This window comes from Symsagittifera roscoffensis, chromosome 3, assembly GCF_963678635.1.
Source record: "Symsagittifera roscoffensis chromosome 3, txSymRosc1.1, whole genome shotgun sequence".
NCBI classification, from domain to species: Eukaryota; Metazoa; Xenacoelomorpha; order Acoela; family Convolutidae; genus Symsagittifera; species Symsagittifera roscoffensis.
The window spans coordinates 59,512,759-59,536,861 of NC_087064.1; the positions used below are offsets into that span (position 1 = coordinate 59,512,759).

General features: G+C 36.4%; 3 protein-coding genes across 8 annotated transcripts in view; 2 read left to right on the forward strand and 1 right to left on the reverse strand.

Annotated features, from left to right (window-relative positions):
- LOC134841386 (uncharacterized) overlaps window positions 1-942 on the reverse strand; it is a 29,635-nt gene extending 28,693 nt beyond the window's left edge. Inside the window, exon 1 of the mRNA XM_063857336.1 lies at window positions 875-942. The gene's annotated coding sequence lies outside the window, so the exon portion shown is untranslated. The remainder of the gene's footprint in view (window positions 1-874) is intronic.
- The window catches only part of LOC134842178 (coiled-coil domain-containing protein 103-like), a 239,828-nt gene that overhangs the window by 45,499 nt on the left and 170,226 nt on the right, over window positions 1-24,103 (forward strand). The window lies entirely within an intron of this gene.
- On the forward strand, window positions 865-23,546 carry LOC134841388 (uncharacterized). Of its 6 annotated transcripts, none has more exons than XM_063857339.1 (5): window positions 865-975; window positions 1,401-1,520; window positions 20,549-20,709; window positions 21,877-22,090; window positions 22,998-23,546. In XM_063857339.1, the coding sequence occupies exons 2-5, from the start codon at window positions 1,456-1,458 to the stop codon at window positions 23,215-23,217; spliced, it is 660 nt and encodes a 219-aa protein (XP_063713409.1). In that variant the 5' UTR covers window positions 865-975; window positions 1,401-1,455; the 3' UTR covers window positions 23,218-23,546. The 6 variants fall into 6 exon arrangements, with proteins under 6 accessions (XP_063713409.1, XP_063713407.1, XP_063713408.1 ...); XM_063857337.1 differs by having other exon boundaries at window positions 888-998; XM_063857338.1 differs by having other exon boundaries at window positions 895-997; window positions 1,384-1,520.

The window sequence follows — 24,103 nt, forward strand, 5'->3', positions numbered from 1 at the left end:
ATGTTTATAATTTATGCATTTCGAAAATCGATTGATGTTATTAGTGGATGATGATCAGAAGTAGTGCATTGTCATGAATAACGTGTATTATGGACTAAACTTGCCAAAGTTTTTGAAAAACAACGTTTTACAGATGATAAAATAGTGTTTTGAGGTGTTTGTAAAGTTTTAATTTCGGCTTGAAGTCCCTTCGACTTGATGTCCCGTCGGCTTGTTATCCTCTAGACCCACGATTAGTTGCGAACAGTTAAAACAGTTGCAAACAGTTGAAACAGTTGCGAACAGTTGAAACAGTTGCGAACAGTTGAAACAGACAAAATATATTGTTCAAATAAGGCGACAGGATATTAAGGCGACAAGACATTTAGACGACAAAAATGTATTAGCATACAAAACTACTACTAATACTAGCAATGCCAACCCAAAAATTTCTTACAGATAACGAACCGCGCCTAAATTCCAGAATTTTTGCCCTTATTTTCTCATTTAGCCGCCGATGTTTTCTTTTTCGGCCTCATTTTGATCGAAAAACGGAAAGTAAAGGTTGATGCGTGTTTAAGTGTTAAAATGTCTTTCTTCTATTTCTCAGAAATGCATTCAAAACAATCGTTTTACGTTTAGTGTTTCTCAGAAATGTATTTCGCGTGTTAAAACAATCATTTCGCGTTTTCAATTATTCAGAAATGTACTTTGTCGGCTGAAAGTCCCATCAACAACGTTTGTCGCTTTAACGGCTTTAGCCTTATTTGCCTGTCACCTTTTATGAGCAATCACCCTATTTCCCTTTATATTGAATTCAGCAAAAAAAAACATTTTTTTTGTTATTCGGTAGAGTTATTTCTACTGTAAAGAATTCTAATGTAACTGATCTCACCTCTCCAGCTTGTCTGAAAAAAGAAACTGCGTATTTGAGAATTAAATAATTCAGTGCTCAAGATAGATATCTAACTTATTTGAGAAACACTTGCAGTTTCGGTGACGTCCCATTTTTACCAACGGTCATTTGTACCAAAATGAAAAATCGGTCCCATTTGTACCAAAATTATTCAACTCGATTTCTGATTGGTCGAATTGTGAGCCAACGAATTATTACATTAATTTTCTACTGTTCAAACAGAAGAAAACTAAACAGCAGAATAGTGACCGCCGCAGTCGCGCCAACGTGTTGCGAGCTTGCCAACAGAGGGTAGGACTCTACACAAAAATTAGAGCCGGTTATTGCCGCGAAGCGTCGACGCGCGCGTAGCACGCCCACCGGCGACCTTAAACCAAGAGCTTAAAGTAGTCGGCTTAATAGTCTTAGGCCAATTGAATATTTTTGGTACTAACGCAATTGATTTTTTATTTTGGTACGAATGGGACTGATTTATCATTTTGGTACTTGTGAATACCCACCGCAGTTTCAGGGAAATAAGAATCATATTGCCTATTGATAAAATAGTAAGTTTGATCAAGATGTTTGGCTCAACGAATTTTTGGCCCGCTTCTGGTGCTGCTGTTTTTCTGCTACTTCTCTGCAGGTAAGAAACAAAACTTGCTTCAGCCCTAATTTTGACTCATCCTTTCATATTTCGGTCCACTTTAGAATCAGGGGTTGGTAAATATTTATTGTGCTAATAAAATAAACAAGACAGCTCGTATCAGGGCGAAGCCCTGAATGTTCCGACTGCCTTTTAAGGTTTATGGAGCAGTAGTAACATAAAAAAAAATAAATGCAATTAAATAAAATGAAAAAAAAATTCTAAAATTTGAAATTTTTTCTATTGAAATCATCCCCCCACACGCCGGGTGCCGGACGTCAAGCCGACGGGACTTCAAGCCGAATTGTAAAATTAGGGACTTCAAGCCGAATAATTCCTTATAAAGTCGTGAAATATGAACAATTTGAAAACTTTTTTGAAGAGTTTCTGAATTTCATGATCTTTCTTCACTAGTTATTGGCGTTTGCATATAATATAAGCTTCCAAATGATGTTCCGGAAAGTTGAAAAGTAAAACATGGTTGAAGGCATTTTTCATGTTTATAATTTATGCATTTCAAAAACCGGCTGATGTTATTAACGGATGCGAATCACAAGTGGTGCATTGTCATGAATAACGCTTATTATGGACTAAACTTGCCAAAATTTTAGAAAAGCAACATTTCGCAGATGATAAAATAGCGTTTTGGGGTGCTTGTAAAGTTTTAATTTCGGCTCGAAGTCCCTTCGGCTTGAAGTCCCGTCGGCTTGTTGTCCTAGACCCCCACACGCCATATAAGGTACAAAGGAATAGATTTTGCTCATTATAACAAATCAGTTATGGCGAATAAGCTTCTTTCAACCAATTCGGAACGATTTCTAAGACAGATTAAATTACCAGGATCTACTTAACAATCACCCCAGCCCTATTGTATCTATTAAAGAATCTCCACCCCTGTAAATAAAAACAGTAAATTCGCACAAGAGCGTTGTATGTAAATTCGAATTTTGCTGCATTCTGATTTTGCTGCTAACGCGTTAATAGCGCGAAATATATCGCGCGTTAATTGTCCCAAATTGGTCAAAATGGCGATCTTTAAACCCCCATAACTTTACGAAAAATGATCACAGGTGAAATATCTTTTCGAATCTTAGCCCAAGACAACAATACCTTTGAATGATATAAAAAATTCCGTCTAAAATGGCTAATTAAAAAGTCAAAATTTCTCTGAAGAAAAAAACCCACCCCGAGCACAAATATTTCGTTACTTTCGTATCGAAAGTCGGAACAATAATTGTCATTGATAGCTTCAGAAAATAAATTATTTAAATACTTGGATCAAGTTAACATCCTACCCCCACCACCGCCCACCCCCACCCCCACCCCCACCCCCACCCCCCCCCCCCCCCCAATAGACCAAATTAAAATAAGATCCTCCACCCCAGGGCTTAATTTAAATTAAATTTGCTAAGCGCTGCATGTAAAATGCTCGATTCTGATTGGCTGAAAATTCCCAACTTAGAACCAAGTTAACATCCTCCCCCCTAAACTTGCTTAGGGGGAGGATGTTAACTTGGTCCAAATACTTTTTATATTGCCTAGAAGCTTCAATAAATTATTGTTCCGACTTTCGATACGAAGGTAACGGAAAATTTGTGCTGGGGTTGGGTTTTTTTTTCTTCAGACAAATTTCGACTTTTTAACTAGCCATTTTTGACGGATTTTTTTTTCTTATATAATTCAAAAGGTATTGCTGTCTTGAGCTTAAATTTGAAAAGATATTACACCTGTGATCATTTGTCGTAAAGTTATGGGGGTTTAAAGATTGCCATTTTGACCAATTTGGGACAATTAACGCGCGATATAATTCGCGCTATTAACGCGTAAGCGGAGATTTAATCCGTCTCATAAATCGTTCCAAATTGGTTGAAAGAAGCTTATTTGCCATAATTGATTTGTTACAAGGAGCGAAATATATCCTTTTGTACTTTATATGGCCGGAGACAGCGCTTTTCTTTAGTCATTATAAACCAAACTGACGCGACTAAACAGTCTCTCAACAATTTCTGATGTTAAGGGTACCCATTTGAGCAATTTGACAGTGTTCATTTATTTTCTTGTTTTTGAAGGGATATCCCTCTCTCTCTCAGCAAAACTTTGCTCGGTACTACTATGATAGATTGGTCCCTTGAAAATAACCAGGTCCCTTGAGAATAAGACACCTAGAGCTCTCAAATCGTTTAACAGTTGTGATTTTGCCATTCAGTTAGATGTCGCAGAATATTTTCATACATATTTTATGTTTTGTTACTTCGTAAAAACCTCCTTCATCATTTTAAGGTGAAAACTTAAAAAAATGCCAAAATTGAATTTTGATGACAAATAAGTTGACCCAAATTTGATTGTTAAACCCTAAATTAAGTTGAAACGAGCATATTTGTTGATATGCACAATATATTATGTACAATTTTTAATCTGAAAAGTTTCTGACCCATCATGTTTCTTGAGATTTTTAAAATGAATAATTTATGGGGGCCTAGGAAATAAGACGATAAACTAAGTGGTTAGATGAAGCAGAAACTGAAAGAGATATAGCTTTTACATTGTAAAAGTAATAGAACTAATTAAAGTGGACTTGGCAAATATTGGGTTCAGCTCAGCTTAGCGAGTGAGCTACTAATAGAAACTCGAGGTTTCTTTTTTTTTGATAATTTGACCCCTTATAAGCGAATTACGCTCCCATGATATATAGAAGATCGGGATCATAGAGTATAGATCGAAACTTTAGACGCGTAGAATGAATTATGATTTGCGACTCATTAAAAGTGTCTTCCCCTACCCCTGTTAGGTCGGAACTTTAATGGGATAATTAAATGAAAACCTTGGGACTTTTGTTAGTTAAACAAAACTTGGCGTAGAGGCGGAATTGGACTTGATATTTGCACAAATTAGTTAGAGATGCCTAAATTCAACTTTGAATACAGGCTTAGTGCCAACAGGGGAAGAATTACGTTCAAATTTTTTGAAAGGGGGCCAAAGTACAAATATAAAAATCAGGTCTTGTAACGGCGATCATTACTATAACTAAAATCAAATAGACAAACCTGGCGAAAAGGTACGATTAGCCTATCCTTAGGCAGGGCGAATTAGCGATTGATTATAATAGTCATCCCTCCGTTAGTAAGAAAACGAGAATTAGCGATTGTAGACAGCTTGGACTTTAATTTATTGGGTTTTTCAGATTAGGTTTTGATTATTCATTCCCCTAATTCAACATACAGTTAATTCATCTTTCATCGGTGCTCTTAATAGTTTTCAATGAGATATGCCGGAAGATTCTGGCAATCATTGCCAAACAAATTCATGTTTTATTCACCCGTTACTATCCCTGAAACCGTTTAATTTGAGTTTTACCTGTAGACCTTAATCATTTTATGAGCATTTGACAAGAATAAATGTTTAATTCGAGTTTTAACTGTAGACCTTAATCATTTTATGAGCATTTGACAAGAATAAATATGAGTGTTTTATATCTTTGAAACTCGTTCTATGTTTAATATTGTGACCACTGATTTATATAAGTTATAAATGGATCCACTAAAATCCACTTGAATCTCTTCACTAGGTTCCTGTTGCGGGAGGACCAATCTTGAAGACCTTTACTGAGGTTATTTTTCCTCTTCGGTCACGGACACTTTGTCTCGGTCTGCAAAGTCTGGAAATATCAAAATTGGTCGCCACCTTTTGACCATAATCTAGACTCGGATGGGTTTCAAGTTTTCTCTTTAGCTTATTTTTGATCACGTGTTGCAGTGTCACATAGTGCTTCACGCCTATGTTAGTTACTCATTATTAATTACCATAATTGGTGCGAATCAGACTTAAATATCAATGCCATTATATGTCAATGACAAAGTATTAAACTCATATTTACTTAATGCAAACAATCAATTAGAATGTAATTGAATCATTAATTGAGAGAGAGCCAGTACAGTGAAACAGCTCAAAGATAGTAATTAAAAGATTAATCCTCACTCTTCTAAATCAAACAGCTTAGACTCTAGAGAAGGGGGTAGACATCACGAAGCACATCCCTGAGTCGAAGATATTGAGCCTAGACCGCGCATCCCTTTATTACTCTCAAACACAATTCCTCATTTCCAATCATTAATTATCATAGCAAGACACGCTATATAACATGGCGACTATGAGTGGGATGATGTTACCAACCTTTCCAGACAAGCTGAAGCTGATTGCAAAGTGAGAGTGAAAACAAGACGACATCCAACACAAGACGACTTCCATACGCCACAAGCTGAAACAAGATCACGGCAGTAACTGGCTCAAACAGCAGAAAAGCGGGGCAAAAACAGAAACTGACTACAGCCAGTGAGAGACGACAGCAAGGGGCAATAGGAGACTTCAACTGTTTTGTGTTGATGACAACTACTATACTTCTCCAGGAAAGTGATACAAGTACAAAAACAGTTAGTTAAAACTTTAACTTAAAACTCTCGGTGCTTAAAATAAAATTGATGAGTGCTCATTTGAAACCAGTCATATGAAATCATCCATGAGAACCGCCTGAAAACCTATCCAGTGCTTAAAGTCTAACCAAATTTCAAAAAAAAAATAGTGAAATAATATTAAAGCCGCAAGAAACGTTAATTTAAAAAGTAGAGAGTTTAAAATATAGAAACAAGAGTTAATTAACTCCTTCTCGTAACTAATCATAGTACGAGCTATCTATATATTTTCTCAGAGACGATAATTACGTCCTTAAAATTTAAGTATCCACTAGGCATTAATTATTTCCACTGTAAAATAGCGACTGATTCATCTGAAATCATTTTTGAATCAGACTTGACAATCATATAACTGTAATAAGATGGCGCACGCTCAAATCTCAGTCAAACCATTTGGCGGAAGCGATAACGAAGATTTCGCCCAATTCGAACAGCTCTTCCAAGGATACGTTGGAGTTGCGGGAATCGCAAATGCTCAGCAAGCGAATTTTCTACAATTGCACCTGCGAGATAGCGCTCTGTGATTCTACCAGACACTGCCAGCACTAACAAGAGCCGACGTACCTCTTAGTCTGGCGGCACTACGCGACCATTTTTGCAACCCTCAATTGCAAGCGGTCCACGGTCTAAAACTTGAACAATCAAAGTTTGATATCAAGCGAGACTCACCAGAGAATTTCCTGGTAAACCTCACAAAAAAGGCACAACGAGCCTTACCCGACACCGGATCTACCTGCCGTTGCCCCACTCGATGCGGCACTAGTAGGCGCGGCAGCCGATGCAGACGCAGCGCGCTTCCATGGAGAGATGGCGCAACGTCAAGAACGACTTGACGCAGAAAATGATCATAGGAACAAACAGATTAAACGTCTTTTTATAAATGGCATGCCCAACTGGCTCCGTTCGAAGATGATGGAACAACCAGTTGCGACAACAGTACAAGAACTTTGCAACCTGTCACGCAAACAAATGACAATTAGAGACGTCTGTCGTAATGAGGATTACCCAGTAGATAGTTTCAATGAAATTGGAGATACAGTTTCTCACAACCTAATGAGTGCGTTGTCAAAACTAACAACTGCCCAGGAACAGATTGAGAAACAACTCAACGAAGTCCGTAGTGAGCTATCGGATCAGAGAAAGATGATCCAGTCACGACCACAAGGTGACAGCGGAAAAACACAGCAGAGCTCTCAACTGAATAGCCAAAACACTGGTGGGAATAATAATCAAACCCAGCAACTACAAAACCACGGAAATAATGCACAAAGCCAAGGGACTGGACAAGGCCCAAACCAGGACAATACATCTGGCCCTAATCAAGGGAATGGACAACAAGGATACAATCAAAGAAGGGGTAGATTTGGTAAAGGAAAAAAGAACGGACAGCAGAGAAATGATGGGGGATACGGAAACCAAGGTTTCTCCGGGTTTCTAAATATGCAGTACCCCCCACAAATGTTCCAGTTCCCTCAACAGATCCCTGGAATGCAATCGAACCCCTATTTCCAACAAAACCAGAACTACCCCCAAACACAACAGAACGCTCAATTTTATCCGAACCAGATGTACCCCAGGGCCAACAAACCCAACAGCATCAAGCGATAGCTAAGCCACCACAACAGAATCCCTAGTTTGCCCAACAAGTTGCACAACCAATGATGCAGCAGGTGCACACCCAAAACCCAAATACAGCAGCAGTTCGCACTGGATCAAAATTCTGTGATCACTGCGGGAAGTTTGGCCATACCATAAGCTAATGTTGGTACAAACCCAAGCCACAGGGACAGCAGCAACAGAATTTCCCGTTCCAAATGGAACCAAAAAAACTAATTCAGCCACAAAGTCAGTCAGTCAATTCATCTAAATCACAAAAATCACGTAAATCGCGAAAATCACGCAAATCAAATATTCAAGACGTACAAGACGATGAAAGTATTGATCTGTACGCAGTCATCCCAACCGAAGGAACAGTGCTAATTTATATGAAAATAAGATTAGCGCCAAGCCTTCAAAGAAGAGTACTGATTGACACAGGAGCATGTGCAAACGTAATTTCGAAACAAACATTCGATGAAGTTAAAAACGAAAAATCACTATTCGCACCCTATAAAACGGCAAAGTCAAGCCTCAAGCAAGTGCGAATGGCAGGAGGCCAACTGGTGTCAATTGAAATTGAAGTAACCATTGAATTTCATATGGCAGATACGAACTTAACGGAAACGTTCCTAGTGCTGAATTCAGTGAATTCAACGATCCTGGGAAACCCTTTCTTTAAAAAACACCATATACATGTCTGCTCAAAATACAATCTACTTCACTTTCCAGATTTGACACTCCAAATCAACGAAATTAAACCCGCCAATGCACCTAGACGCACCAACCGAGTGAAAAAATTTCCTCTTGTTCTCACCAAGAAACAAATAATTGCACCTCATCAAACAGTCATAATCGAGTGCCAATTACAAGATATCCCGACTGACATGGAAAAAACGACACGAATCGTAGTCCCATCACATGAACTCGAAGAAAAATGCAAATTAGCAGTAACCTCATCAATAAATGAAGTTAACAAACAAAATATTGTCTATGTCACGGCATTTAACATGACAGAACATAACTTAACGTTGCCTTTTAAAACCGAAATCGGAAAATTCTCGATACTCACGCTAACCGAATACAAAAATTTAATACAGATCGAGCCGCAAACTTTGGCATTAGCGAAAATGAACCAGCCGGATAATGTCGAACTCGGAATTAACGAAATAATTTCGCAAAAAACAAGCCCTTCATTAGGATCAGAACAAAAACCACCACCTGAATACGAGAAATTTTGGTTCCCGACGCCCGAAACGTGCCCTAGCCCGGAATCACTTCCCAGTATCCAAAGGGAAATTTACGACCAAATCTTCTACTTTCAAGGTCTTGAGAAAATTGAACCAAATAATAACATTCAGGACCGGATGACCTTTTTGAGTAACTTTCAGTGGGAGAATTCAGTGTTGACAAATGACCAAAGGTCAGAAGTAGAACATTTGCTGATCGAATACGCGGATATATTTGCCAAACACAGATTTGACGTGGGTTATAATTCCGACCTAAAGATCAAGTTGACGCCCGAACATCAACGCCCACAGTACACTCAAGGACCACCTACGCCCATCCAACTAAGGAATGAACTGACGGTTGAATTAGCTCTGATGCACTACTTCGGACTTATAACAACACTGTCACATTCTAAATACAGTAGTCCGTTGTTTGCACATAGAAAGCCATCTGGAAAATTGCGGATGTTGATTGACCTCCGGCGTATCAATCATTCAATCAAAACGGACTATATAAATAGCAATTTTCCAATATCAAACTTGACCGATGCATCAAACCACTTTGCCGGAAAGAGTTTGTTTACTAAATTGGACTGCTCACAAGCATACCATTGTGTGCAAATGGCAGATGACCTTTCGGTCCAACTTTTGGCATTTAACTTCGGGTCGCGGACGTACGCCTATAAATGCCTAGCCCAAGGTCTAAGTAAATCTGTCACGGGATTCAGTTCATTCATCCGTCACTACCTCGATCCATGCCTAGCAGCTGATCTGTGTACCCAATTCATGGATGATATAGGAAGTGCGGTGAATAGTTATCAGGAACTAATCCTCACACTAAAGAAAATATTTGAATGCATCCGAAAATCAGGTCTAAAACTGTCACCTAAGAAATGCGAAATAGGAACACAAAGAATGAAATTCCTAGGAAATGTAGTAACACCACAAGGAGTTACGCCAGAGGAAGCAAAAATTTCCGCATTTCTAAGCAAAATAAAAATGCCAAGAACAGTGAAACAAGTAAAAAGACTCATCGGGTTTGTGCAGTTTTTTAGGAACTACATGCCGAGTCTTGGTGAAAAACTAATACCATTCTATAAGCTGCTGAAAAAGCAGATCGACTTCGAAATAATTGAAGATCACCATAAAAACCTTGAAACTCTCAAAGCAGACTTAATACAAGCAACCACGTTGACACTCAGACTACCCAAGCCAGGACTGCAGTATGTCATACTCTGCGATGCCAGCTACCACGGAACTGGATTCGTATTTATGGTCGAGGACTACGTCACAAACGAGAAAAACGAAGAAATCAAGACGTAAGCGCCCGTTTCATTTGGTTCCCGGCTATTCAATACAGCACAGCTGAAATTTTCAATCTACTACAAAGAATTCCTAGCCTTGTATTTCGCACTTGATCATTTCTCGCACTACATCTGGGGATCAGTCAAACCAGTGATTGTATTAACAGATAATAGAAGTCTGACGCAATTCTTTCAGGCAAAAACCATACCGCCATCAGTGTGGAATATTCTGGACCGAGTACTGTCTTTCAACATCATAATCGCCCACATCCCAGGAACAGCAAACTACGCAGCAGGCTTCTTGTCCAGGATGCAAACGGACCCATCAGCATCTCTCTCACTAAAACTGACAGACAAAATACCAGTCAGGGAAATTTATGTTGCCACAACAGAAAGAGTACCCGATGCATCGCTTAACCTGGTTCAATCTATCGATGAGGCATTTTCTGAAACAGAACAGGTCGATAAAGCTCTGGTAGCACACCTGCAAAGATTAGGACTTTACCAAGCATACCTCGACAAGCAAACAACATGTGATAGTCAAGGAACAATAGAGCCTAAGGCGCTTGTAATGTTGAAGAGGCCCATGATGAATGCGATAGATTATCCAGATCCAGCAGAGAACCACATTGAACTAGACTCCAAAAATGAGCCAGTTGACAGATTCTGGCAATCATTGCCAAACAAATTCATGTTTTATTCACCCGTTACTATCACTGAAACCGTTTAATTTGAGTTTTACCTGTAGACCTTAATCAGTTTATGAGCATTTGACAAGAATAAATATGAGTGTTTTATATCTTTGAAACTCGTTCTTTGTTCAATATCGTGACCACTGATTTATATAAGTTATAAATGGGACCACTAAAATCCACTTGGATCTCTTCACTAGGTTCCTGTTGCGGGAGGACCAATCTTGAAGACCTTTACACTTGTCTCGGTCTGCAAAGTCTGGAAATATCAAAATTGGTCGCCACCGTTTGACCATAATCTAGACTCGGATGGGTTTCAAGTTTTCGCTTTAGATTTTGTCACATAAAACAAAAAATGAAGAAAAAGGATTGATCTAAACAAAAAAAAATATTTCAGGACGTTAACTAAAAATTTAGCTTCCTTTTTTGCTTTAGTGCTTGTTACTTTTTTTAACGTTACCTGACCTATTTACTGCGGGATGGACAAAATGGGTGTCACTAAATTCAAAAGTAGCACGGAAACACAAGTTATGAAAAGCGATTCTTCACATATTAGAGCAAAAGCTACAGCAAAAACTCACCAGGTAAAATAATGTTGAAACACAAAAAAAACTTAAAAAAGTTTGCGAGCAAAGCAAGTTATCCTCTGCGGTTCGGCGAGTGGAGTTTTTTCTTTAAAAAAAAATCTGATGGGCTGAAACAAAAAGAAATCTTTTTTATAGTGACAAATGCCAATTGTATCATGGACATGGTCAGACATTTCCAACTTGTCTCGTAATTCTAGAGAAAGAAGTAAAAAATTTGAAAAAATAATTCTTTGTTTCCTTTGCAATTCATATAGATTAGATAGTAAAAGTTAAAACTGTCGTGGATTTTCAGTGGCGCTATAATTTTTTTTTATTTTGAATAATGGAGCTCTAACATCCAGCGTTTTTGAAACTCTATAAAGCACTCAAATATAATATTTTTTCAATTTTCATATTGGCAGTACTTTTTTTTTCAGCATGTAATCATTTTTGACAAGGATCTTTGATTGAGCTAATAAGCCTATAACTATGAAAATTAACCAGCTATTAAAAGAAATTTGTTCTGATTGCATAGAAATGGAAAATGAATTAAAAATTGGCTCTCTATTAGAACTTCTTCATGATAAAAACAAAAATTCATGCATTAATTTTTCTGCTCTACTTCATCTATAACTTGCATTTGGTTTGAGGTATTCAAAACCTAACACGGAGAAAAATTAATGGCAAAATTTTTTTTACACAGGAGCAAGGCATTTTTTTTTTGAAAATTGCCGGTTAAAACAAAAGATGGACAAAACAATTGTCTCTGAAAATGGACAAAAAAGCTCTCTTCTCCGCTTATCAGATTTCTTCCGGAAAGCTCTAATTGACAATCTTTAGGATCAATTTGAAAAAAAAAAACGAAAAGCTTCAATCTTACATTTATTGGAACTAAAATTTTAGAGAATGGACAGATTCAACTACAATGCAACAGATTTTGTGAAACCCACAAATCAATTTGACAAGAAACCTACCTTGGTGTAACGAATCAGACTTTCTGGAAGCCAAAAACATCGATTTCCAAGTTACGATTAGAATAGTTGAAAAATTAGCTTAAAAATACTCGATTAACAACAGTCAAGATTGGAAAACTTGCCAAAATTTCCATGAGTGGGGATACTATTTACATCTTGACAAGATCTTTGATCCCATATATTTTTGGTGAAATTACGTTAACCTTACGTAGACTATCCATGATTCAGGTGTATGATTTTCTGGAGGGGGAGGGGCTGATTTTTGACTTCGAAAACCTATTTAATTCAACTTCGCAGTAGGTGTCGTACTGACGTGTTTTTCTTGTCTTTAGGAAGCTTTAATTATTAAGTGCTACGAAAATCAAAAATATGGATGGGAGCAATAAACAGAGTGGTCTCAGAGAAGGTGTCTTAAAATTGAGCTATACGGGCTAATCAAAATAGCAACTAACTTTAAGAAACCCCAATATCATAATTGAAAGCTCGAACCTTACTGCAATATGATAGGTCAAAAATTCTGCGTTGTAATTTCCCTTTATTGAACGCAGGGGTTGTTGAGTAGATCCGACGAACTTCATATTTGGTTGCTCGTTAAATTTGTTTTTCGGCTCTAAATTTTTCTGCTCTTAGACCATTCTGCTCATTGCCTGGCCACCATAAAATGTAGATAACGAACATATTTGCTTTAGAAGTATTTGTAGTTTCAGGAAAGTACGCATTATACTGCTTGTTCATAGAAATAAGTGATTTTGATCAAGATGGTTGGCTCGAATAATTATTGGTCCACTTCTTGTGCTGCTGCGTTTCTGATGCTTGTGTGCTGGTAAGAAACAACAGCTTCATTTTCTTCTGCCTAATTATGATGTTAGCTTCACACACGCCAATTGTGAAAAAAGGTCCGGTACTCGCATTTAACATCAATCATAATAAAGTTCAAAAAATTAGGCCCGGAATAGAAGTTTCCAGCTGGTATTGTCAAAAATTTCAAATCACTTGATATTTTGTAGATAGACAAAAACCTTGTATTTCGCACTTGATCATTTCTCGCACTACATCTGGGGATCAGTCAAACCAGTGATTGTATTAACAGATAATAGAAGTCTGACGCAATTCTTTCAGGCAAAAACCATACCGCCATCAGTGTGGAATATTCTGGACCGAGTACTGTCTTTCAACATCATAATCGCCCACATCCCAGGAACAGCAAACTACGCAGCAGGCTTCTTGTCCAGGATGCAAACGGACCCATCAGCATCTCTCTCACTAAAACTGACAGACAAAATACCAGTCAGGGAAATTTATGTTGACACAACAGCAAGAGTACCCGATGCATCGCTTAACCTGGTTCAATCTATCGATGAGGCATTTTCTGAAACAGAACAGGTCGATAAAGCTCTGGTAGCACACCTGCAAAGATTAGGACTTTACCAAGCATACCTCGACAAGCAAACAACATGTGATAGTCAAGGAACAATAGAGCCTAAGGCGCTTGTAATGTTGAAGAGGCCCATGATGAATGCGATAGATTATCCAGATCCAGCAGAGAACCACATTGAACTAGACTCCAAAAATGAGCCAATTGACAGATTCTGGCAATCATTGCCAAACAAATTCATGTTTTATTCACCCGTTACTATCACTGAAACCGTTTAATTTGAGTTTTACCTGTAGACCTTAATCATTTTATGAGCATTTGGCAAGAATAAATGTTTAATTCGAGTTTTACCTCTAGACCTTAATCATTTTATGAGCATTTGACAAGAATAAATATGAGTGTTTTATATCTTTGAAACTCGTTCTATGTTCAATATCGTGACCACTGATTTATATAAGTTATAAATGGAACCACTAAAATCCACTTGAATCTCTTCACTAGGTTCCTGTTGCGGGAGGACCAATCTTGAAGACCTTTACTGAGGTTATTTTTCCTCATCGGTCGCGGACACTTTGTCTCGGTCTGCAAAGTCTGGAAATATCAAAATTGGTCGCCACCGTTTGACCATAATCTAGACTCGGATGGGTTTCAAGTTTTCGCTTTAGATTTTGTCACATAAAACAAAAAATGAAGAAAAAGGATTGATCTAAACAAAAAAAAATATTTCAGGACGTTAACTAAAAATTTAGCTTCCTTTTTTGCTTTAGTGCTTGTTACTTTTTTTAACGTTACCTGACCTATTTACTGCGGGATGGACAAAATGGGTGTCACTAAATTCAAAAGTAGCACGGAAACACAAGTTATGAAAAGCGATTCTTCACATATTAGAGCAAGAGCTACAGCAAAAACTCACCAGGTAAAATAATGTTGAAACACAAAAAAAACTTAAAAAAGTTTGCAAGCAAAGCAAGTTATCCTCTGCGGTTCGGCGAGTGGAGTTTTTTCTTTAAAAAAAATCTGATGGGCTGAAACAAAAAGAAATCTTTTTTATAGTGACAAATGCCAATTATATCATGGACATGGTCAGACATTTCCAACTTGTCTCGTAATTCTAGAGAAAGAAGTAAAAAATTTGAAAAAATAATTCTTTGTTTCCTTTGCAATTCATATAGATTAGATAGTAAAAGTTAAAACTGTCGTGCATTTTCAGTGGCGCTATAATTTTTTTTTATTTTGAATAATGGAGCTCTAACATCCAGCGTTTTTGAAACTCTATAAAGCACTCAAATATAATTTTTTTTCAATTTTCATATTGGCAGTACTTTTTTTGTTAAGCATGTAATCATTTTTGACAAGGATCTTTGATTGAGCTAATAAGCCTATAACTATGAAAATTAACCAGCTATTAAAAGAAATTTGTTCTGATTGCATAGAAATGGAAAATGAATTAAAAATTGGCTCTCTATTAGAACTTCTTCATGATAAAAACAAAAATTCATGCATTAATTTTTCTGCTCTACTTCATCTATAACTTGCATTTGGTTTGAGGTATTCAAAACCTAACACGGAGAAAAATTAATGGCAAAATTTTTTTTACACAGGAGCAAGGCATTTTTTTTTTGAAAATTGCCGGTTAAAACAAAAGATGGACAAAACAATTGTCTCTGAAAATGGACAAAAAGCTCTCTTCTCCGCTTATCAGATTTCTTCCGGAAAACTCTAATTGACAATCTTTAGGATCAATTTGAAAAAAAAAAACGAAAAGCTTCAATCTTACATTTATTGGAACTAAAATTTTAGAGAATGGACAGATTCAACTACAATGCAACAGATTTTGTGAAACCCACAAATCAATTTGACAAGAAACCTACCTTGGTGTAACGAATCAGACTTTCTGGAAGCCAAAAACATCGATTTCCAAGTTACGATTAGAATAGTTGAAAAATTAGCTTAAAAATACTCGATTAACAACAGTCAAGATTGGAAAACTTGCCAAAATTTCCATGAGTGGGGATACTATTTACATCTTGACAAGATCTTTGATCCCATATATTTTTGGTGAAATTACGTTAACCTTACGTAGACTATCCATGATTCAGGTCTATGATTTTCTGGAGGGGGAGGGGCGGATTTTTGACTTCGAAAACCTATTTAATTCAACTTCGCAGTAGGTGTCGTACTGACGTGTTTTTCTTGTCTTTAGGAAGCTTTAATTATTAAGTGCTACGAAAATCAAAAATATGGATGGGAGCAATAAACAGAGTGGTCTCAGAGAAGGTGTCTTAAAATTGAGCTATACGGGCTAATCAAAATAGCAACTAACTTTAAGAAACCCCAATATCATAATTGAAAGCTCGAATCTTACTGCAATATGATAGGTCAAAAATTCTGCGTAGTAATTTCCCTTTATTGAACGCAGGGGTTGTTGAGTAGATCCGACGAACTTAATATTTGGTTGCTCGTTAAATTTGTTTTTCGGCTCTAAATTTTTCTGCTCTTAGACCATTCTGCTCATTGCCTGGCCACCATAAAATGTAGATAACGAACATATTTGCTTTAGAAGTATTTGTAGTTTCAGGAAAGTACGCATTATACTGCTTGTTCATAGAAATAAGTGATTTTGATCAAGATGGTTGGCTCGAATAATTATTGGTCCACTTCTTGTGCTTCTGCGTTTCTGATGCTTGTGTGCTGGTAAGAAACAACAGCTTCATTTTCTTCTGCTTAATTATGATGTTAGCTTCACACACGCCAATTGTGAAAAAAAGGTCCGGTACTCGCATTTAACATCAATCATAATAAAGTTCAAAAAATTAGGCCCGGAATAGAAGTTTCCAGCTGGTATTGTCAAAAATTTCAAATCACTTGATATTTTATAGATAGACAAAAACCAAAAATCGAAATTTCAAATATCTTCAGGGCTTTTAAATTTAGAATGCTTGCAGGTTCCAGCATGGAAGTATGATAGTTGATTCGGTTACCTGAAATTTAGATGGGTTAATGGAGAAAAAATATACGCGCCCTGAAATCTATTTAAACTGATGTTGCGTTGTTCTTTTTCATTTCTAAACTTCCCATATAATAACTGGGTCACATTTTATGCTCAGCTTTTGGCAATCAAAATGTCTTCTATAAAAATATTAAAAATATTACGTCCACCGCGGAATCAAAAAATCTTTGGTTGTTTTGTTTTCTAGTCTAGTGCAAAAATTAGAAAACTTCTGGGATCATGGCAAGTGTATACATTTTTTGTGTCTGTTTGTTTTAGGGAAAAAATATGTCTAGTTGAATAGATCGCAGTCTTCAATTCATGTGTTGAAGTAATTGAGTAATATTTTTTTCCGTTTTCTGATATGATTAGTTTGCTCTCGATTTACTAATAAATCAGTTTTTTGACCCCATATTTTGACCCCTATTTTTAGATATTAAATAGGTATGTTAGTAGCATGTGCAAATATTGAAATTGAAGTGACTATATTCTGCATCATAGTCCTCAAGTTTGATACATGCACTACTCAAATAGTTCTCAAAATTACCACCCATTATAACATATTATCGGTCTTCTTTCTATGCAGCAATTTGAGTGATTTATATTCAAATTGTTGCTTAAAAACAAAACGTTCAACCCCAAATACTTCATACATTTAAACGTTTAAAACCAAAGTTTTACTTTTTGAATTTTGTTTGATGCATGCGAGCACAAATGCAAACGAGATTTGTGGACTTGGTATCTCAAACAGTGGCGTGCATAGGATTTTTTTGACAAAACTGGGGGTTTTTGAATGAAAACTGCTAGGTTTTGTGGGTAGGTAAGTTCAAATTTTCGAAGCTGTATCGCTTATTCCTTTGTCGATCAAGCAAAGTTATCTTGCAATATTTTGCAAGATTCTTGCAAATGAGATTTATCTTGCGAGATCTCGCAAGATAGAAGTTATCTTGCGAAAACTCGCTCGAGTATTGAAAGAGAGATGATATGTTGCAAGTATCCTGCAAAATTCTTGCAATATTACCAACTTAAAAATTATTTCATAAAAAGATTTTTGGACTACTAGAAAAAGAGGAGGGCCTATTTGATTAAAAAATTTAAAAAAAAAACAGCGATCGCCATCGATGAATTATCGATGCTCATCGCCACAATAGTAAATTTTATCGATAAATAATCGCTAGTTTTGCTAATTTTCAGCGATGAAGCAGCAATGAAAACTTATCAAAATGAGCACAAATAGAATACTACCACGGTTCGCTCCCGCAACATCTGCGCAACCAATCTTTAGTTAAACTCAAGTTAAAGGGTTTATCAACTCACACTCTCATTTGAAAGCTTTTAGATTGTGTTTGAAAAAGTTTAAGCGCTGGCTTTCTACGGAATCATTAATGAAATAGCTATGAAATATCGCAAGCTATGCAAAAACTCTGAATTACACATCAATCAGCGCTGGGATATAGCTATCACTGGGATACTACAGAAAAAGCGCTAATTAACGGTGGGACTTCAACCGGATAAATTATAAAATTTTCCACATAATTCCTTGATTTCGATTTTCATAGTGTAGATAAGTTTCAGGCTGTTGTTATAATTTATGCATGTCGAAAAAAAAACCTAAATATTTTGTAGTTTTTCTTGGAGTTTTTCTCTAGCTCTGCATTTCTAATTAAAAGATAAAAAGTAATTTTTGTTTATTTAAACCATAATTTTGATCAATTGTATCAATTAGTTTGAGATATTTTGTTTCTTGCAGTCACATAGATACTTTTATTTTCTTTTATGGGTTTTTATAAATAGATTAAGTTTACTGATAATGTTTCTTTCTTCCACGAATGCTGTAGGTAATCTTTGCGCATAAAACTAATTTAACATACATATTCTCAAATTTTTAGAGATTTTGCTAGACAATAAACTATGTAGAAAGGAGGTTAATTTGTAAGATCTTACAAGAATCTTGTAAGATAACACTCTTTGATAAACTAGGGATTAGAATGACTATATTGGCCAATAATGCATTCAGCAACATTTTTTAGGATATCGATGCTATTTATTATCATTTAGACCAAAAATTGCTTTTTTGGGTTCCCTTCCTTTCAAAAAAAGAGATGTAAATTGGTAACGAATGCAAATTTGGACTCATTTTTGCACTTTTTTTGATGGTGGAAAGTAGCAAGTAATGAGCATTCAATATGCTTTACTATTTGTTTCATCTTCTCCCTTGAAGCCAGTAGCAGTTTCAGACAACCAAACGAATTCAAAGGAAACGGGTAGCAAAGAGTATCCTTATAACTTGGTGTGCAAAATAATTTAGTAGATTTAAGACATCAAGAAGGTACTCTTTGTTGAAGGCCTTTTAAATTGGTTTTGAAATATTTTTTTTGACGAGTAAATTTCAACAAACTTAAGTGACCGGTGATTTACACTGTACACGGATGTTTTGTAAACGCTTTTTTTGTTGATCATTGCAAGGTATAATAGTTGAACTTTTTTGACAAAAATTCAAACCTGATAAATAATTAGGGTTCAATAAATTTCAAAAATACTTAATTTGCTTCATATATATATATATATTGAAAAGCACCATTATTTACCTAAAAAGCATCAAAATAGACACTAAATTTGTGGTGAGCGCGCGTCGAAAAAAAAATTTTTTCTACGAAAGTTCGCCTGTGGTGCAGAAAGTTTTTGTCAAATTAGAACCATTATAGTAATTTTGGAAAGCTTGGAAAATAAATTTCAGGACATTGGTGATTTTTTGCGAGTCCTCTATTTATGCACATTGCAACGTTTGGTCAAATAATTGCTCATTTTTGACCAGCACTCTTTCCTCAAAGATATTCGATATTGGCGTTGGAGCTGAAGGAAAAATACAAAGATCTTTCGGCCACAAATGCTTGCACTTGAAAAGTCCCCTGCCTATAACTACATCTTTTGTTTCGAATTCCCATTAAGTAATTTTCCTACTTATCTTGAGCCAATGCAGACTCTTTTTTGCTATTACAAATATGAGGAAATGTGCCGAAAGCGCTCTTTCTTGGTGCTTTCTGAAAGTATTTTACTCACGCTCTCCCAATCAAACTGAGAATAGCTTAAGGTTATCTTAGACAAACTCTAGGCTCTGTTTCTCTCTCCTCGCACCAGCAACAACAATTTGAAACCAAGTGTTTTCTCCATATTGGAGAAGAAGACTACATATGGTTAGATGAGTCTTATGCACTAAACGGCCCAAAATCAATTTTTACACATCTCTTGAACTGAAACTAATGTGGTTCATTCTGATTGGCTAATAAACTCCGGCATTTCAAGGAAAATTTCAAGCAGAAATTTTTTTTAGCCGAAATGATAAACAGTAAAATTTTGGCTTTGCCATGCCAGTTTACTTATATTTTTTGTGTGTGCAAAGATTTACCGGTGACTCAAAAATAATTTGATTGTTTTACAAAGTTTCTCTTTTCGGTAATTTCGGCTATTATTTTTGTCTGCGGAATTGATCGAAATGCCTGACCGCGTTGCTTGAGTTTGATTGGTTAAAATTAGCCAATCAGATTCGATCGCGTATATTTCAGCTTAAGATATATAAAACTTGATTTTGGACCGTTTAGTGCATAAGACCCGTTTGTCAGCATCCATTGTTCAATAAAATTGGACCTTGCGAACCAAAGCAAAAACTACACAGGAGGAGGAGGAAAAAGAGCCAAACTCTAGAGTTTCTCAGCAAAAAGGATGTCGTTAAGAAAGTTTCATGTGTAGGAATTATGACGGTCTTCATTGGAGCTCCAGTTCTACTTCTAATGTAGACCAAAACTGTTATAGACCAAATTTGTTTCCAATTTGTTACAGCTTTGGGGCAGATGGAGAGGATCAGGATTTTGTTGAGGATGGGACCTTTTTCTGTGTGAATTGTGCGGAGGGGGTAGAGTGCTGCAGTGGGGTGATGGGACTTCCCTTCTGTTGTGACCCTTCCCTCTATGCCGTTCAGAAGGTCATGTGGGCTGCTTCTGGTGAGAATGTGTAAAATTTTTCGAATCTTTAAAAAAAATTTTGCACAATGTTGAGACTTTCGATTGATTTGATACAATGAGCAGATTTGATACAATGAGGAAAAAAAATGAGCAATCCGAATTTCTGTGGTAAACCAACATGAAATACTTTTTTCAATGTAAAAGAATTGCTGGTCTAATTGGTGTCTTTGGTACTTGTTTAGAAGTACGGTCCCGTTTTAAATCTCATTTCGTAGTATGGTCCCATAGAACCACCAATGGTCCCATCGGAAAGTCAGAAAAATTTTTTTAAAGGTAGTTCCTAAGTTTTGCCAGTGGATTGATCTTTTTGATAATTTCAAAGAGAACTTTAGTGGCAAATCTAACAAAGAAATGTGTACAAGTTTTCGTTTTGTTTTCATCCACGTTTAGTACTCTAAGTATATTTCAAGCGGTCTGGCTGGACCACACTTGTAAACTTGGGACTCGTCAAAAACAGTGAGACCATACTTCATAACGAGTACCGTGCATTTTTTTTAAATTAGGAAGATCAAGTACATGCAAAAAAAATAATATCAATAACCGCGAAGCTAATAACAAACTAATAAAAGGGGACACATTTGATTTTTTAAATTTTGTTTTTGGTAATACTAACTTTGATGTGGCGACTCCTTGTTACTTGCCCAGCACCTGGGCATCCTCGTTTTTAACTTCCCTACCAGGTTGTATTATTAAGCGAATATAACTCTTAATCCGTGAATTTGTTTATCGAAACTTGAGTTGATTTACGGTAAATATACTCTGCTACTCGGTTCAATAAAACCGTGAAGCGACATTTCGTAACAAGCGACAACTCGTAACAGTAGATTAAGCGGTTAAGACTGATTCACGCACACTATTCTTCTCGAGCCGGATATATGCGTAGCGGAGCGAAGCGGAGTAAGCGTATTCTACTTGTCAATGCCTTGTTACGAATTGTCGTTTGTTACGAATTGTCGTTTGTTACGATTTGTCGCACTACCCTAAAAAACAGCAGTTTTGCTGTCAGACTTTAAGATACGATAACATTGTTTTCTCAGGTTTTTTGTGCTTTTTTAAGAAATTAATTTTTCCGCAAGAATCCGCAAGAAAATTTCGAAAAAGTTTGAAAAAGTTCGACTCCAACTTTCTCAAATTTTCTGTCTTTAGTGGTAGAAAAACTCTCACTGGGCGGCCATTTGGTCACATGCCAATCTAACGACGATTGTCCTACTATTGGAGGGGCGCTTCTCAAAATGGTGGATGACAATGCGGGTGGGGACTACTGTTGTCCATTGGAGAACATGTGTTGCCCATTTGGGAAGTATTTGGAGGAGAACTACTGTATGCTGAGTTATTCCTTCGGGGGACCCGCCATTTTCAGGTTCGATGTACTCTTATTGCTATGATAAGAGAAAGCATGCGGTATGCATACGAAGTGAATCCAATGCAATTCCAGATCTAAGCAATTCTCCTGCACCACTATAAATATATAAAAGTATTTAAATATTTGGTTTCATTCTATTTCCTAGAAAACAAGAATGTTTAATTAAAAGCCCAGCTGAGATTACATGGATCTCAAACAAAGGATGTAAATATCTTGGCCATATCGAATAATCCTTTAATTTTTATGCATTTAGCCTTGTATGGGCCCTCAATTAAACAGATTGTTTGTTTTCTAGGAAATTAAGTGAAATCAAATACTTAAACAACTAGAAAATTGCCTTAATATCGTTTATATAGGATTCGGGGCCCTGTCTCGCCTGAGGGACCGAATGAGAGGAAGTTTTGAATGAGCGAAAATTCTCAGCCCTTCAACGCCCTTTAAATTGCGCAAAGCTGACTAAAGTGATTGCATATTTTTTTCGAAATTTTCAAAATTTCGAAAAAAAGACGCAATCAGTTCATTCAATTTTGAACAGTTTTGAACAAAGGCTATGGTGTGACCATCGAATTCAATGCAATTGGGAGATTCTCTCAAGCCCCAAGGACGGAATGCGTCAAAATTTTGTCAATCATCAAAGCTCAGTATTCAAGTTGATTTCTGAGTTTTGTTGGTAGACAAAATTTTTCCGCATTCGGTCAATGGGGCTTGAGAGATTCTACCAATTGCATTGAATTCGATTGTCACACCATCTGCGAATTCGTAAATATTTTTATAGGGACTACATTTTAACTGCCTAAATGTAGCCTACTGTTCAATTGCGATACCTTAATTTTCTTACTGACTTCCGGTATTTTGATTTGGACCATTTTGGTGTACCGCTCCCATAACGTGTTAATTTTCTCAGCATCTTCCTGGCGATGGTGAGTTTCTGTCTCTGCTGTGTCTGCTGCTGTCGCATGTGCAGTAAGAGAAGACAAAAAAATGCAGAGATAATTGTCATGAGACAAGATGGATCCACAGCTGGAGTCGCCTTGCAGGGAACATCGACAGTAGTGCCAGGAATTTTGTCAGATGGTCTTCCTCCGTACCAGAAGCTACACAATGCTGAAGACGTTGGTGTCTAGCAATTGTTAAAAAGAGTTTGGGCCTGAAAGTCGAAAAGAAACTCGACTTGAATCTTATAATCACGCTTCTGGTTTAACTTACCCGGATATAATCTGAGCTTGATGTATACTCTAAAAAATATATAAGATTAATTTGATGTTCAAGCAACTACTGTTGCCATATGTAATCATGACCAGAGTTTGTTTCGAGTATGGGGTGTGTATCATATATGTGTTTAATGAATATTGCACCATATGAGTTAACTGCAATTTTTCTTTAAAGCCATTATAATGTGGGTTGAAATTAGTGGGTTGTACTAGAAAACCATTAATCAAATTTTTTTGTTTTGTTCTGACTCTCAATTAAAAAACTTATTTGGAAATTGCTATTATTCCAAAAAATTTCAATGGTTTAAAAAACTCTGACATATAAGGTTTATAATCAACAATTCTGGTGACTGAAAAGGTTCTCGGTTTAATTGATGAAATTTTATGAAAAATAAGTCTTCCGATAGGAAAACGGAGATAAATACAAAACTATAAAAATAATCCCCCGAAATCAGATTCATTCTTTTTATCGAATCTTTGGTCCTGAAAAAGAGCTTACTGAGGACCATAAACTAATTTTTGCAGCCACAAACTATTTTCAGTTAAATTGAAAGTTTTTGTTCTATTGGCTCTTGCTTACTCTGTTTTATTGCTCTAAATTGGACTGAATAGCAAAACCGTGCTGAACCGGCTTTTCTTGATACAAAAATAGGAAAGAAAGTCGAGAAAGAAACTCAACTTGATTATAACAATTCTACTTTAAAATTAACCCTGTAGAATTTAAAACATTTGATGTATTCTCTATAAAAAGTTATGGGGTTAATTTGAGGTTCAAGCAACCATTGTTGCCAGATGTAAA

What these genes read in the sequence shown, in the direction of transcription:
- LOC134841388 (XM_063857339.1), top strand. Translation starts at nt 1,456, where the DNA reads ATGTTTGGCTCAACGAATTTTTGGCCCGCTTCTGGTGCTGCTGTTTTT. An exon ending in TTTCTGCTACTTCTCTGCAG is followed by an intron (nt 1,521 to 20,548) that starts GTAAGAAACAAA and finishes AATTTGTTACAG; the next exon opens with CTTTGGGGCAGATGGAGAGG. An exon ending in GGTCATGTGGGCTGCTTCTG is followed by an intron (nt 20,710 to 21,876) that starts GTGAGAATGTGT and finishes TTCTGTCTTTAG; the next exon opens with TGGTAGAAAAACTCTCACTG.